This window comes from Lepus europaeus, chromosome 12 (assembly GCF_033115175.1).
Source record: "Lepus europaeus isolate LE1 chromosome 12, mLepTim1.pri, whole genome shotgun sequence".
Classification (NCBI taxonomy): domain Eukaryota; kingdom Metazoa; phylum Chordata; class Mammalia; order Lagomorpha; family Leporidae; genus Lepus; species Lepus europaeus.
In genome coordinates this window covers 60,460,015-60,476,385 of record NC_084838.1, presented here as the reverse complement: position 1 = coordinate 60,476,385, position 16,371 = coordinate 60,460,015, and the positions used below count along the sequence as shown (strand labels likewise).

At 38.3% G+C, this 16,371-nt stretch overlaps 1 protein-coding gene across 5 annotated transcripts in view; it reads right to left on the bottom strand.

The window, feature by feature from the left end:
* Positions 1–16,371, bottom strand: part of ZDHHC21 (zinc finger DHHC-type palmitoyltransferase 21) — a 96,978-nt gene that overhangs the window by 67,164 nt on the left and 13,443 nt on the right. For all 5 annotated transcript variants that reach the window (XM_062208236.1, XM_062208241.1, XM_062208238.1 and 2 more), the window contains 2 exons: positions 9,093–9,291; positions 7,500–7,598 (listed from right to left, as the gene is read on the bottom strand). In XM_062208236.1, the coding sequence (XP_062064220.1) occupies positions 7,500–7,598; positions 9,093–9,246 (253 nt within the window). In that variant the 5' untranslated portion in view covers positions 9,247–9,291. The remainder of the gene's footprint in view (positions 1–7,499; positions 7,599–9,092; positions 9,292–16,371) is intronic.

Genomic DNA, 16,371 nt, shown 5'->3' with positions numbered 1-16,371 from the left:
GTACAAGGGGTAGGCACTTAGCCCAGCAGTTAAGACGTTGGTTAAGATGCCAGCACCCCACAACAAGTGCCTGGCTTCACTAACCAGCTTTAGCTCCTGATTCCAGCTTCCTGCTAATGCAGACCCTGGGAGACAGCAGTGATGGCTCAAGTAGTTGGGTACCTGCCATCCAGATAGGAGACCTGAATTGAATACCTGCCACCCAGTTTCAGCCATGGTCCAGCCATTTGGGGAGGGGACCAGCAGATGCGAGCAAGCAAGCGAGCTCTCATAAATGTTTGAGGGGGGGCAGGGTATGTTTAGTACAGCAGTTAAAATGCTGCTTAGGATGTCCACATCCCATCTCAGAGTGCATGTGTTTGAGTTTAAGCTCTGCTTCTGATTTCAGCATTGGGCAAACGCATGAGTGAGAGCCAAGTGCTTGGGATCTCATCAACCAATGGGAGACCTGAATTGAGTTCCAGACTCTTGGCTGTTCAAGTATTTAGGGAATGAAACAGCAGATGGAAGATCTCCCTCTCTCTGTGTCTCTCATCTCTGTGCCTTTCAAATAAATAAATAATTAGTATTTTTAAAAATATTTTTAAAGGTTATATAAAAAAGATTATATAGTATATGAATTATATCTCAATAAAGCTGCTATGTTTTAAAGTGGAGAAAATGTTTCTTTTAAAAATTTCTTGAAATGGAATTTTACAAAATCCTTAAATTTTTCATCACTTAAAACTACCCCATAATCCTATTTTAAAAGTATGGGCAGAGTAAAATTAACCTAATTTACATATTTAGAGTGAATAGCAGCATATGCAGAGCACCACTCCAGCACACAGCATGTGGTCATTAAATCTTTGTTGAAGTATAAAGTATAAAGTTTAAATCAAAATTTAAAAAAAAAAGATAATAGTAGGTAATGTTAGATTTCGGAATATATTCTCTACTTGAATTATATTATTTTACTTACTTATTTATTTATTTGAGAGGAAGAGTTACAGAGAGAGGGAAAGACAGAGAGAGGTCTTCCATCTGCTGATTCACTCCCCAGGCTGCAACAGCAGGAGCTGGGCCCATCCAAAGCCAAGAGGCAGGAGCTTCCTCCAGTTCTCCGATATGGGTGCAGGGGCCCAAGCACTTGGGCCATCTTCCACAGCTTTCTCAGGCCACAGTAGAGGGCTGGATCAGAAGAGGGGCAGCCAGGACATGAACCAGCACTAATGTGGGATCTGGTGCCACAGGCGGAGGCTTAACCTACTATGCCACAGCACCAGCCCCTGTATCATTTTAGTTTAATATCCAGGTATAGCACCAACATACTGGAATTTTATATAATAAATGAGTTGGAAAGCATTCTGCTGTAGATCTCTCTGAAGAAACCAATAAAGTAGGAAAAAAAATCTATAGCAAATTACTTGTCTGTTACAAATAATATGAAAGTTGATAAATTATCTTTTGCACTTAAAATTTATTTTAAAACAAATACTTTCATTTCTGGACACAGTACTTACTTTTATGATAATGTGTGAGAGTAAAAATGTTAAACTTAGGTACAATTAAACTTGTATTATTTAACTACAAGTGAAATGAAAATTCATTTAATATAAAGCATATTATGATGCTACAAGCATATTAATTTTCTCCTTAGCTCAATGCTCGCAAACATCCCAACACCAGAACTTTACATTCCCACATTGTAAGAAAGGAGAATCTATAATGAGCCAACTTTTATCAAAAGGCAACATGGGGCCAGCACACGGGCATACTGGGTAAAGTCATGGCCTGTGGTGGCAGCATCACACGTGGGCACCAGTTCAAATCCCAGCTGCTCCACTTCCGAACCAGCTCTCTGCTATGGCCTGGGAAAGCAGTGGAAGATGGCCCATGTGCTTGGGCTTTTGCACCCACATGGGAGATCCAGAAGAAGCTCCTGGCTCCTAGCTTCGCAGCTCTGGCCATTGTAAAAATTTGGGGAGTGAGCCAACAGATGGAAGATCGATCGATCGATCGATCGATCTCTCTCTCTCTCTCTCTCTCTGCCTCTCCTTCTCTGTAACTCTGGCTTTCAAATAAATCTTTTTTTTTTTTTAAAGGCACCATAAAAACTTTATGTTTGGAGGTCCTGCTGTGGTATAAATTTAAACCACTGCCCACAGTGCCAGCATCCCATCTGGGTGCTGGTTCCTGTCACAGCTACTCTACTTCCAATCCAGCTCCCTGATGGTGGTCTGGGAAAGCAGCAGAAGATGGGCCAAGTCCTTGGGCCCCTACACCCGGGTTGGAGATCCAGGAAGAAGCTCCTGGCTCCTGGCTTCAGCCTGGCCCAGCCATGGCAAATGTGGCCATTCGGGGAGTGAACCAATGGATGGCAGATATCTCTCTCTCTATTCTCTCTGTCTCTTCCTCTCTCTCTCTCTCTTTGTAACTATGCCTTTCAGATAAATAAATCTTAAAAAAGAACATATGTTCCTATGTGTTCAAAGAACAAAGATGTACAATTTGGGACATGCTCAATTGGACTTGCCCCAAATAGTAGAGTTAGAAATGCGCCAGGGGATTCCAATTCAATCCCATCAAGGTGGCATGTACCAATGCCATCTCACCAGTCAAGGTGATCAATTTCAGTTCACAGTTGATCACACTGATAGGTCTAAGAGTCAAAGGGATCACAGAAACAAGACTAGTGTCTGCTAATACTAACTGATAGAATCAAAAAGGGAGAGAACGATCCATCATGGGAAGCGGGATACACAGCAGACTCATAGAATGGCAGATGTCCTAAACAGCACTCTGGCCTCAGAATCAGCCCTTAAGGCATTCAGATCTGGCTGAAGAGCCCATGAGAATATTTTAGGCATGGAAAGCCAAGACACTCTGGCAAAAAAAAACCCTAAATGAAAGATCTCTGTGAGTGAGATCCCAGTAGAAGGAACGGCCCATCAAATAAGAAGGTGCCTTTGTCTGAAGGGAGGAGAGAACTTCCACTTTGACTATGATCTTGTCTAAATAAGATTGGAGTCGGTGAACTCAAAAGGCTTCCATAGCCTTGGCAATTCATGACTAGAGCCTAGAGTCATGAATAAGAGTGTCAATTTGTTAAGTCAACAGCAAGAGTCACTGTGTACTTACTCCTCATGTAGAATCTCTGTCCTTAATGTGTTGTCTAATGTGAATGAATGCTATAACTAGTACTCAAACAGTACTTTACACTTTGTTTTTCTGTGTGGGTGCAAACTGATGAAATTTTAATATATACTAAATCGATCTTCTGTTTATGAAGATAATTGAAAATGAAAAAAATAAAGAACAAAGAAGAAATCACTATTGCAAAAATCTAGGAACTTAAATTATCAACTAGAATGTGTTTTTCCTTTTGTAACGAGAAAAAAAACTATTTATCTTAGCCTACTATACACATCTATGGTCTTTTCCCTCTCGTTCTTCATGGTTTACTCACATCCAAACAAGATCTTGGTGACGTATGCTTTATGTGTGATGACTGCTTCTAAGACTTTTGCACTAGGTATGTAACAATATAAAGAGAAAGCATACAGGAGAGAGAATTCAACTGATAATTTATGGTAGTTAAGAAAAATGGAAAGTGAACATAAAAAAATCTTCTAGGGGAGAGAAAAGTTAAACATCAAACAAAGAAAAAAAAGGCAAACTCCATACATGATTGAGGCTATGCGGGCAAACAGTATTACGTTGTTTAACCTGTCTTTATTAGCTGTTAATGGCTAAATGAATATAAAACAACGTTTAGCTGGGTACTGTTTATCACTCAGAAAAGAAGAAATCACAGGGTGGGCAATTACCTAGCAACTAAAACCACAAGCTAGGAAGCCAGCATCCTGTATCAAAGTGCCTGGTTCAATTCCTGGCTCTGCTCCTGATTCCAGTTTTCTGCTAATGTGGACCCTGGGAAGCAGCAGTGATGACTCCAGTATTTGGATCTCTGCCACCCATATGGGCAATCCGGGGTGAGTTCCTGGCTCTGAGTTCATGTCTCCAGTACTGGACTACTGCAGGCATTTGAGGAATGAACTGGGAAAGGGAGCAAGGGAGTGCTTGCATGTCTCTCTCTCTCTCTGTCTGTCTCTCTGTCTCTTTCTCTCTCCCTCCCTTTCAAATAAAAAATACATGTAAATAGCCGCGGCTCACTAGGCTAATCCTCTGCCTTGCAGCACCGGCACACGGGGTTCTAGTCCCGGTCGGGGCACCGATCCTGTCCCGGTTGCCCCTCTTCCAGGCCAGCTCTCTGCTGTGGCCAGGGAGTGCAGTGGAGGATGGCCCAAGTGCTTGGGCCCTGCACCCCATGGGTGACCAGGAGAAGCACCTGGCTCCTGCCATTGGATCAGCGCGGTGCGCCGGCCGCAGCGCGCCTACCACGGTGGCCATTGGAGGGTGAACCAACGGCAAAAAGGAAGACCTTTCTCTCTATCTCTCTCTCTCTCACTGTCCACTCTGCCTGTCAAAAAAAAAAAAAAAATACATGTAAATAAATTATTAGTGGCTCTAGTGATGATAAAAGCTCTGAAGTCAAACATGCAAGATCTTAATATTGAAAATGTTCTACAACTGACTGGCTATAGTTGTACAACCCCATGGATATACTAAAAGCCATTGGATATTACAATTTAATTGAATGAATTATATGATATGTAGATTGCATAAATCATTTCATAAAATGTGAAAGAGATATTAGGGTGTTATTTTATATGTATTATTCCGAACATGCATGTGAATCATTCAAATAAAATAAATAGACATATAACAATTTCATTTGACTATTTGATCAAAATGCCCAAAAGTTCACAAAATCAAATTTTGAAGATTTCCTGATGGGAAAATTGAGCATTTTCTTATATTCAAATTGTCTTATATTAACGGGTCACTAAACTATAAAATCAATAAACTCTAGCAATCCTGCTAAAAAAAGACAAAAAATATTTTGAAGTAATTTACTTTTTTAAAAAATTTGACAGGTGGAGTTATAGACAGTGAGAGAGAGAGACAGAGAGAAAGGTCTTCCTTCTGTTGGTTCACCCCCCAAATGGCTGCTACGGCCGGTGCTGCACCAAACCAAAGCCAGGAGCCAGGTGCTTCTTCCTGGTCTCCCAAGTGGGTGCAGGCGCCCAAGCACTTGGGCCATCCTCTACTGCCCTCCCAGTCCACAGCAGAGAGCTGGACTGGAAGAGGAGCAACCGGGACTAGAACCCGGTGCCCATATGGGATGCTGGCACCGCAGGTGGAGGATTAACCAAGTGAGCCACGGCACTGGCCTGAAGTAATTTACTTTAAAAATGGTTAGGATCATAAAAGTACCAGGGTTTTAAGTATCCTTTTCTGAAGATTTCAATGATATGAAATTATTCAACCTTCAAACATTCTGGAATTCTTTGTAATTTTTTAGCTAAATTAAGAATAATCAGGTAAATAGCACCAAAAAATATACAGTGAATTTAATTCTCCCCAAAGATGAATAAAGGGCTAAAATTATCCATCTGTACACAGATCTATGGTAAAAAGAAGACAGGATCTCATGCCAGCTCCAGAACAACCAGCTCCATACCACAGGAAGCCCAATCCACACTCCTGGCTGACTGGCCTACCCTCTTATACAAGTAACAGGAGATGTGGAAACGTTAGAATACAGTAATGGGCTCTTTTTTCAACTGGGCAAAAGGGAAGATGCTTGAACTGAAAATCATGAAATTCATCACAAAAATTGAATTTTCCCTTTTTTTCTTCAAAAATTTTAAGATCCATTATTCAAAGTGCATGACAATTTCTCTGTGGTTGAATAGAGGCTACTGAATTATTTAGACTCATTTTGAGACTTTCAACAGGAAATAGCTCCTGTCTGGCCACTTTCACTGATTGCCAGTGCCTGGCATCTGAAGGCATTTAAGTGTGATGACCCAGATACGGGTCTTAAGTTAGAAAAACCTGCTTCTCTGAGTTTTTGGAGCCACGAGATTTTAGAGTTAAAGTGTGTAACACATGTACACAGTATTTTAGGAACCTTTGGTTAAGCCAGCTGGGAAGAAGGATTCTAAACAGAATGCAGGATGCCAACCTTCCAGTCCCCACACCAAGACAGACAGACAGACAGACAGACACACACACACACACACAGCTAAATGACAGTGCTACTGTCTCCACAAGTTATTAAGTCTATTCACCTGAGTGGTCAGGAACTTCTATACTTATGTAAACATCAGTGACATATTCCCATTTAATCTCTAAATTTGTAGGGGGAAGTAAGCTCCTAAGTGGTGGGTCTCAAAAAGTAGCAATTAGGACCTGAGGGAGGCTCTGAAAGCAACTTGCCGCTTAATCTAACTTCATAAGGATTTCTGTGTCTGTTCCCAAAGTCCGCTGCACACTGCAATCACCAGATATTCTGATTTTATTAATATGGGGTGTGATCTGGACATAGATATTTTTAAGCAGTCCCTCGATGATTCTAATGTGCAACAATTTTGGAAGCCACTAAATTACAATAAAAAGTATTCTTGTTTTATGATGTACTACATGGACATATAAATTTTTATATTAGAAGAAAGTAGAGAGTTCAGCTTATACAAACAGCAAATAATCCTAAACTGAGAATCAGGGGCAGGTTTTGGCCTAGTGGATAAGATATCCAAGATCCCTCATTTCTGCTAATGTAGACCCCATGAGGCAACAGTGATGGATCAAGTGATCAGATTTCTGTCACTCAAATGGAAGACCAGGACTGATTCCTGGCTCCAAATGACGACATTCTGGGAGTAAACCAACAGATGGGTGTTCTCCATTTGTCTGTCTGTCTCTTTCTGTCTCTCAAATAAGTGATCATTTTTTGAGATTCAGATAGAAAAAAGAATAAAGAAGGTTATACTATATCCGGTAAGTAATAAAGTGAGGAATACATTTTCAATTCATTTTTGTGGTTTGAACGGTTATGCAGCAGGGTGATAAAAAGCCACTTTCAATTAACACTGGAACAAAAAATTTTCAGATTTTTTCATTGAATTACTTGAAATACAGACAATAAGTGTCCATAACTGTACGAATATTTACTTTAAATTATATTATATTTACAATATCCTGAGGTAAATGGCACCATCAGAAATTCCATTATTAAGTAAAAACATAATTTCTCAGATACTTATGTATCATTCAACAAATATTTACAGAGAATCTAAGTGACAGAGACTTTTCTGGACATCAGAATACAGCACTGAGCAAATGAAGGGAAAGTAACAAAAAATCTACACCCTCACAGAACTTACATAAGTCTAAAATGGGAAGAAGGAGACAAATAACTGAAAAGAAGGACAGGGATAGAATTGGTTGCAATTTTAAATAGAGAAGTCTGGTAAGGAAACATGAAAGCAAGACTTCAAAGTGTGTTAAATGACATAGATGAATGTAACTCATATGTACTAGAGGCAACAAAATACATGAATAAATAATTCTGGCACCATCAAAACTGCTAAACCCAAAGAGTACCATACCTCCATGTGGGATCTTGGGGTTCTCCGGCAGTCTTCCTGGGTCAGTTATTGAGGCCCTCACTAAGGCAACCAGACAAAATATGGCAATGCCATAGAATACTTTAAAACAAACAAATAAATAAATTAGTCATTTACTATATGAAACATTTTACCAAAAAGCATATTTTTAATGTGTATTTTAGTAAATACCATCAGAACAAATAATATTCAAAAGATGGGAAATGAAATGGCTAATTCATTTCACTCATTAAAGAAACTGCCAAGAGGACTATTTCCAATGTACTAAACTTTAAGTACTATTTTGCATGACTGATAAATTTATTAGAAACCAGATTCATTATTAAGAGTGATTTCCTATCAGTGATGATATAAACAGACTACCTTTAATTACCATGTGTAGTATATTTGAAAGGATCAAAACACCATTAAAAAGTTGTACAATTAGGGGAGGGCATTCTATGAGCTTGAGACACATAACACAGTGCCAGTTCAAGTCCCAGCTATTCTGCTACCAGGTCAGCTTCCTGCTAACGCACCTGCAAAGGTGGGGATGATGGCCAAAGTACTTGGCTTCCTCACACCTCCATGGGAGGCTAGGATGGAGTTCCAGAGACCTGGCTTTGATCTGGCCCCACCTCAGCTGTTGTGGACATTTGGAGAGTGAATTAAGACAGAAGCTTTCTCTCACTCACTAGCTCGCTCGCTGTGTGTGTGTGTCTCCCACTCTGTTACTCTGTTACTCCCTCTTCAAAGAAATAAAACTCTAAAGTAAAATTAAACATTTTCATTATTCTCTCTTCAAAGTTACTCTGAATTAACGATGTTCAACTACCCCTTTTTCTTAAAATACTTAATTTGAGAATAAAGAATTAGAAACTTCTGAATTTTCAAATTAACCAGAAAAAGTAGACTCAATCATCATAATTCTATGTTTTAAATTAGTAAGATATAAGCATTTTGTTGGTAGAATAAAAACAACACATTGTAAAAATAAAAGGAAAGCATTTGAGTGCTCACTCCAGGACTGACTGCATGGTATTGATTGTTTTCATCATTTGTATAACAAATGTGTTTCCCATTGCTCCAGAGAGGTACACAAAAACTAAATGCTATGTACATGTAAATTTATCTTTTTGTTCTCTTAATCATAATGAGCAAGCCATTGTCAATGGACTACACTAATAACTGAATCCTGAAGTTCAAGGTGCTCTCATAATCAAGTTCATACTCAATAATTTTAGTATTGGGAATCTCATTTCCCAATAACATGACCACCATTATTCCTAAGACTTTCATGCTTGCAGTTAAGTACACAACAGAAAAATTTAAAATACATGTAAACTGTCACTGTTCGTTTTTTTAACAAAATGATCTTTATATATTTTGGAGTTAGATAAATGCGGAAATAGCATTTTATCTATCACTGCAAACATTGAGGCCTTTTTATTTTCTATAATATAGTAAATAACAATAGCACTGGTAAGATACTAAATACATTAAAAGGAAGGTAATCAGATTAACACTATTCTCCAAAAACATTTACAATTAGAAAAATGCTTAATTATACAAGGAAACAAAGATTTAGAAACTTACTTATTATTAATATGCCTGGAATATGTCCTTCTTCATAGTGAGGAAAGAGGACAATTTTGGGAATTATAACAATGTTGTATAACCAGACAAAAACAATCAAACCCATGCAGCACCAACCATGTGGGTCAACAACAAAGTGAATCCGAAGACCCATTTTACAGTCCTATAACTGCCTGCCAACCCACAAGGGAAGATGATCCTAAGAAGAAGGAAACAAAAAAAAAAAATTAGTAACACAGGAAAAATTACATGATTCAAATAAACAGCATTTCTGGAAATTATAAAATGACAGGTATTGAATTTTCTTTTTTATTTATTTAGTAAATATAAATTTCCAAAGTACAGTTTATGAATTACAATGGCTTTCCTCCCCCCAAATTTCCCTCCCACTTGCACCCCTCCCATCTCCCGCTCCCTCTCCCATTCCATTCACATCAAGATTCATTTTCAATTATGTTTATATATAGAAGATCAATTTAGTATATATTAAGTAAAGATTGCATCAGTTTGCACCCACACAGAAACACAAAGTGTATAATACTGTTTCAGTACTAGTTATAGCATTCATTCACATTGGACAACACATTAAGGACAGATCCCACATGAGAAGTAAATACACAGTGACTCCTGTTGTTGACTTAACAATTTGACACTCTTGTTTATGGCCTCAGTAATCTCCCTAGGCTCTAGTCATGAGTTGCCAAGGCTATGGAAGCCTTTTGAGTTCGCCAACTTTGATCTTATTCTAACAGGGTCATAGTCAAAGTGGAAGTTCTCTCCTCCCTTCAGAGAAAGGTACCTCCTTCTTTGATGGCCCCATTCTTTCCACTGGGATCTCACTCACAGAGATCTTTCCTTTAGGTCCTCTTTTTTTCTGTTTTTTTGTTTGTTTGTTTTTTGTTTGTTTTTTTTTTTTTTTTTTTTTTTTTTTTTTTTTTGCCAGAGTGTCTTGGCTTTCCATGCCTAAAATACTCTCATGGGCTCTTCAGCCAGATCTGAATGCCTTAAGGGCTGATTCTGAGGCCAGAGTGCTGTTTAGGATATCTGCCATTCTATGAGTCTGCTGTGTATCCCGCTTCCCATGATGGATCGTTCTCTCCCTTTTTGATTCTATCAGTTAGTATTAGCAGACACTAGTCTTGTTTCTGTGATCCCTTTGACTCTTAGACCTATCAGTGTGATCAACTGTGAACTGAAATTGATCACCTTGACTGGTGAGATGGCATTGGTACATGCCACCTTGATGGGATTCTATTGGAATCCCCTGGCACATTTCTAACTCCACCATTTGGGGCAAGTCCGACTGAGCATGTCCCAAATTGTACATCTCCTCCCTCTCTTATTCCCACTCTTATATTTAACAGGGATCACTTTTCAGTTAAAATATACATATATGCATATATATTTCAAAATAAACACTATAGAAAGTAGAAATTTCAAGATAACCAAATCTTACCAAAGACTTCAAATAATTTAACTATGATTTTTCATTATAAATTTCTATCAAGGGTATAACTGAAATTGGCATTAAAGTTAAAACATAAGTTTGTCATTAATTCAGCAGTTACATATGTAAGCCCATGAGAAATGACTATACATGCCCAACAAAAGCTAATATACAAAAATTTTTAGTTGCTTTAACTGTAAACACAAGTGAAAATGAGTGGCCAGCCTGTAGTGGGAGAGTTGTGCACTAACTGGTAAAGGACATAAGAGAACCTCAGAGGTCTAAAACTGGTTTCTATCATTCTTCACCTGGTTAGTACTTCAAAGCTATATTCATAGACACATGTAAGCAGAACTGTACCCTTCAGATCTGTGCAGTTTAATTTTAAAACACAAAACATTTTTCAGTCATCTTGAAAAATTTTAATAAAAGTGAAAAGTAATTACAAATTGCTAAAAATATTAAATTCTTGGAATGAAGCCCAACTAATCTCATGGCTATCAATTTAGGATGGCTCCTGTTTAAAAGAAACCTTTTTTCAACTGAGCATCAAAAATCTGGGGCAGGCCTTTGGCACAGTGGGTTGAATCACTGCTTAGGATGCCCACATCCCATAACTGGTGTCTGGTTTTGTCTTGGGTCCTCTGCTTCCAACACAGCTTTCTGCTAGTGAACATTCTATAAAGTATCACATGATGACTTAGGTCCTTGCCATCCTCACATAAACACTGATGGAGTTCTGGAATCCTGCTTCAGCCAGGCTCCCAGTGTGACTGTTGTGGGCATTTGGGGGTGACCCAGCAGATGGAAGACCTTTGTGTCTCTCTCTGCCTCTCCCTCCTATCTCTCTGCCTTTCAAATTAAAAAAATTTTAAAATAAATAAAAATTAAAAATCTGCCCAAGGAACTCCAAATGAGATACTTCTATATGTATCTATACATATAATATCTAAAAGTGACTTACAACATATCCATATTTTAGTAGACTTAGCATATTGAGCTTAAACAATAAATTACCAGATAAAGTGCTAAAGGCACTTTTTACATAAAATATAATAGTAAAATATACTAATAAACAAGGAAAAAGTTCTCAAATAGCAAGCAAGTGAGAATTAAACTACAAGCCGGCACCGTGGCTCAATAGGCTAATCCTCCGCCTTGCAGCGCCGGCACCCCGGGTTCTAGTCCCAGTCAGGGCACCAGATTCTGTCCCGGTTGCTCCTCTTCCAGGCCAGCTCTCTGCTGTGGCGAGGGAGTGCAGTGGAGGATGGCCCAAGTGCTTGGGCCCTGCACCCGCATGGGAGACCAGGAGAAGCACCTGGCTCCTGCCTTCAGATCAACGCGGTGCCCCGGCCGCAGCGCGCCAGCCACAGTGGCCATTGGAGAGTGAACCAACGGCAAAAAGGAAGACCTTTCTCTCTGTCTCTCTCTCCCTGTCCACTCTGCCTGTCAAAAAATAAAAATAAATAAAAATAAAAAAATAAAAATAAAAATAAAAGAAACTACAGAGCTTTTTTAAAATGTTTCCAGACTTCACTGAATCATAATTCTTCACATAATTAAAAAATCAGTAAATTTTTTAAAATGCTCTCCAAGTATTGACACAGCTAATTGGTATCTAGAAAGAACTATGCCACAGAACTTTGGTAAGATGTCAACGTAACAGCAATGAACTAACTAACTTGTTTAGATCAACAAATATTCACTAAGTCTCTACTGTACATTAGTCACTTGCTAGACACTGCAGATACAATATGATGCGACATGGCCTGTACTAACAGTCTAGTGGAAAAAATTCATAAAAAGGATTTTCCAGCACATGATAAACTCCATACCTGTGGACAAGATGTTAGTAGGAGCAAAGATGGGAACTAGTATATCACCTCCTGCAAAGGGTGAAATCTGAGTTCAGTCTTAAAAAGACAAGGGGCTAGCACTGTTGTATAGCAGTTAAAGCTGCCTGGGACACTGACATCCCATATTAGCTCTGGTTCGTATTCTGGATACGAGGCTCTACTTCTGACCCAGCTCCCTGCTAATGGCCTATGAAATGCAGTGGAAGATGGCCCTAGTGCTTGGCCTAGACCTGGCTGTTGAGGCCATCTGGAGAGTGAACCAGCAGATGGACGACTCTCTCTTTCTCTCTCTCTCCCTCTCTCTCTCTGTGCCTCTCCTCTCTCTGTGTAACTCTTTCAAATAAATAAATTAAAAAAAAAAAGACTTCTGGATGATATTACAACTGCCATCACATATCATAGAGCTTCTGTGTAGAATGGGTAATGAGAAACACAGGGCTCAATCATGAAGGACATAAAGATGCCACGTTAGAAATGCTAAGTCTTCATTCTTTAGGTATTAGAAAGCTACTAAGGGCCGGCGCCGTGGCTCACTTGGTTAATCCTCCACCTGTGGTGCCAGCATCCCATATGGGCACCGGGTTCTAGTCCCGGTTGCTCCTCTTCTAGTCCAGCTCTGTTGTGGCCCTGGAAAGCAGTGGCGGATGGCCCAAATGTTTGGGCCCTGCATCCGCATGGGAGACCAGGAAGAAGCACCTGACTCCTGGCTTCAGATCGGTGCAGCACCAGCTATAGCAGGCATTTGAGGGGTGAACCAACAGAAGGAAGACGTTTCTTTCTGTCTCTCTCTCTCACTGTCTAACTCTATGTCAAAAAAAAAAAAAAAAAAAAAAGAAGGAAAGAAAGGAAGCTACTGAAGCAGAGGTTACCATAATGAGATCTGCACTTTATATAAATTATTGAAGCTCTACTGCAGAAGATAAAATTAAAGAGAGAAGTCCAACAGAAGACAAAAGCCAAAACTACCTATAGAGAAGAGACCATAGAATCAAATCAGCAAGTCCTATGGATTAATTAGACATCAGGGCTTACAGAAGAAAGATAACTTCAGATTTTCATCTTACATCCCAGATTACTTCATTCTAATGCCAATTTATCATCAACTGAAGTGTATCAGGATACCAGCCCTTAAAAGGCCACATTTATATTCTTCAAAGCAATAAAGCTATCAAAAAATAGATTAAAGAATGCTTCATTTTAAAGGAATACACATTCTCTCATTCCTAGATTGTGCAAATGTTAAGGAAATTAAAAAGACAAGAACCTAAATACAACGTCACCCAACAGTTTAAATCAAATATGGTCCGAATCAGTACTTGCATAAGATTTCTAAAATCGTAGGGGAGCATTTGGCTTAGTGATCAAGATGCCACTTTGATGCTCACATCCCATATCAGCTGCCTTAGTTTTGAGTCCTGGCTCCACTTCCAGTTCCAACTTCCTGCTAATGCATTCCCTAGGAGGTAGTAGATGACGGAATAAATAGCTGGGTCTCTAACCCCTACAGAGGAGTCTTCAACTGAGTTCAGGCTTTTGGCTTCAGCCCAGCCCAGGCCTGGCTGTTGCAGCATTTAGGGAAACAAACCAGTTGATGGAAGATCTCTTTTTGTCTATTTCGCTCTCATTTGCTCTGCCTTTCAAACAAGAACGTTTTTGAAGAATATATTAGTTCCAAAGCCTTCTAAGAAAGTTAAAGCTGAATGCCATTGCCTTTTAATTAGAAAGTTGATAAAGATTGATCAGTATCATTAAAGAACAAAGAGGACAAAACATGTTATTTCATATGTATCTTATTTTTTAAACTAAAAGAGTTCAAATACAAATGGTAAGCTATCTATATTGTTATATAAAAAAGAAATCTTAATTTTTTTAATCTTGCCAGCCATCAAGTGTCAAAAGAAATGATAAAGGCTCTGTCTGTGAACATGTTTCATATTATCAACTTCATTTACCTTTCTGTTAATGTTTCAGTTTTACTTAGGACCAATAAACAGAATGTGAATCCCCATAATTTTATAGGATAGAGCAAATTCATTACTTATTTCTAGGTTTCTTGATATTTGAAACAGAAAAGCATATAGGTTAGCAGAACAAATAGCAAAACGATCAAATACTCATCTATCCTTGAACTCTATTTTTATTATCTTCTACCAGAGAATAATGTACTTTTTAATCACAAAAGAGAACTCTCAGAACAGAAAATATTACACATTGAAAAGTAGTATTTAAAATATGTCCATTTGTCCTGAATATAAACATATAAAGATGACAAGCTCTAAAAAACAAGTATCCCAAGGAAAACTGAGAACAGGATAGAAAAATAAAATGAACAAATAAGATGTTGAATATTTTTTTAAAAGTACCTGATTTGTACAAATTAGCGCCACATTATCCTCATAATAGGGTTGCAGAGGAGAAAACAGTGGTCTTCTAAGAGCTCCAAAACCAGATCACAACCACAAATGTGTCACTGGTAGAGTCACAGGATCACCTCACTCGGTTAATATCTACCAGGCGTGGCTTACGGCCGAACAGAAACTATTACACATCCTGAATAACAACCAAACTGAATACGGTGCTGCTACTCGGTCTTAAGGGTGGCATTTGTAAAATACTTTCATTGGCTGGTGATTCCAACATATTAATTTGTAAATTAAATGGTGAGCTCATAACTCAAACTTTGATGTAACTAGTGGATATACTGGTACTTCAACATTTTTTAAGATTGCTATCTGGTAACTATACTTGAATACAGTGACTAACTTCATAACGATGTAAATTACTACAGCACAAATTATTTTTAAAGAAATTATAATTCAATTCAAACTAGGCTAAGTAAATATTTATAAGGTTCAAATTACTTTGCAAGATATCACCTTTCGTTTTTAACTTTTCAGCCAACTGTATTTTACCACATATTTTTCTCAGGAATAATACTCAAATCACTATGAAAAAAATGACAGAAAACTACTATGGGACAGAAAACTATAACATCAAAACAGACTTCAGAAAATCAAAAGATTAGCCAAAATAATTAAGAAGAAATCTAGGTAAAAATGCCTCTATGACCTCAGCCATTTTATATGACTCTCCATGTCAGCCAAAGTGATCTTGCTACTATTTCACATGAAAAACTCATTTCTTATATCTGAGATGTCCCTAACATTTGACCTATTTAAATTCATCTCATACTTTAAGGCCAACTGGAATCTCGTGCTCTATATGAAATTTTTCCTGGCACCTCAGTTTACAGTAATTTCTTTATCTTCTAAATTTTAATAGGAAACAAAAGTGTGACAAGGAAACAGCAAGTAGTTTTATTCTCTTGGAATGAGGCAGGTCTTCACAACCAAGATCCATAAAAGCCATGCCAAACCACATAAAAATTAAAACATCTGAAACCCAAAACACATCAAAAACAAAGTTACATCAAGCTAAAGAGCTTCTGCACTGCAAAAGAAACACTCAACATAGTGAAGAGGCATCCAACAGATTGGGAGAAAGTATTTTCAAACTATGCTACTAATAAAGGATTAATACCCAGGACCTAAAAAAGGCTCAAGAAAGTCAACAAGAACAAACAAACAATCCAGTTAAGAAGTGGGCAAAGGACATGAACAAGCATTTTTCAAAGGATGAACTACAAATGGCCAACAGACACATGAAAACATGCTCAGGATCACTAGTCATCAGAGAAATGCAAATCAAAACCACACTGAAGTTTCCCTCATTCCAGTTAGAATGGCTATCCTCCAAAAAGCAAAAAATAATAAGTGCTGGCAAGAATGTAGGGGAGAAGGTACCCCAATACACTGTTGGTAGGAATGTAAACTAGTACAACCATATGGAAGACAGTACGGAGATTCTACAGAAATCTGAAAATAAATCTACCATATGACCTGGCTATCTTGCTCCTGAGAATTTACCCAAATGAAATGAAATCAGCCTATTAAAGAGTTATCTATGCCCCTATGTT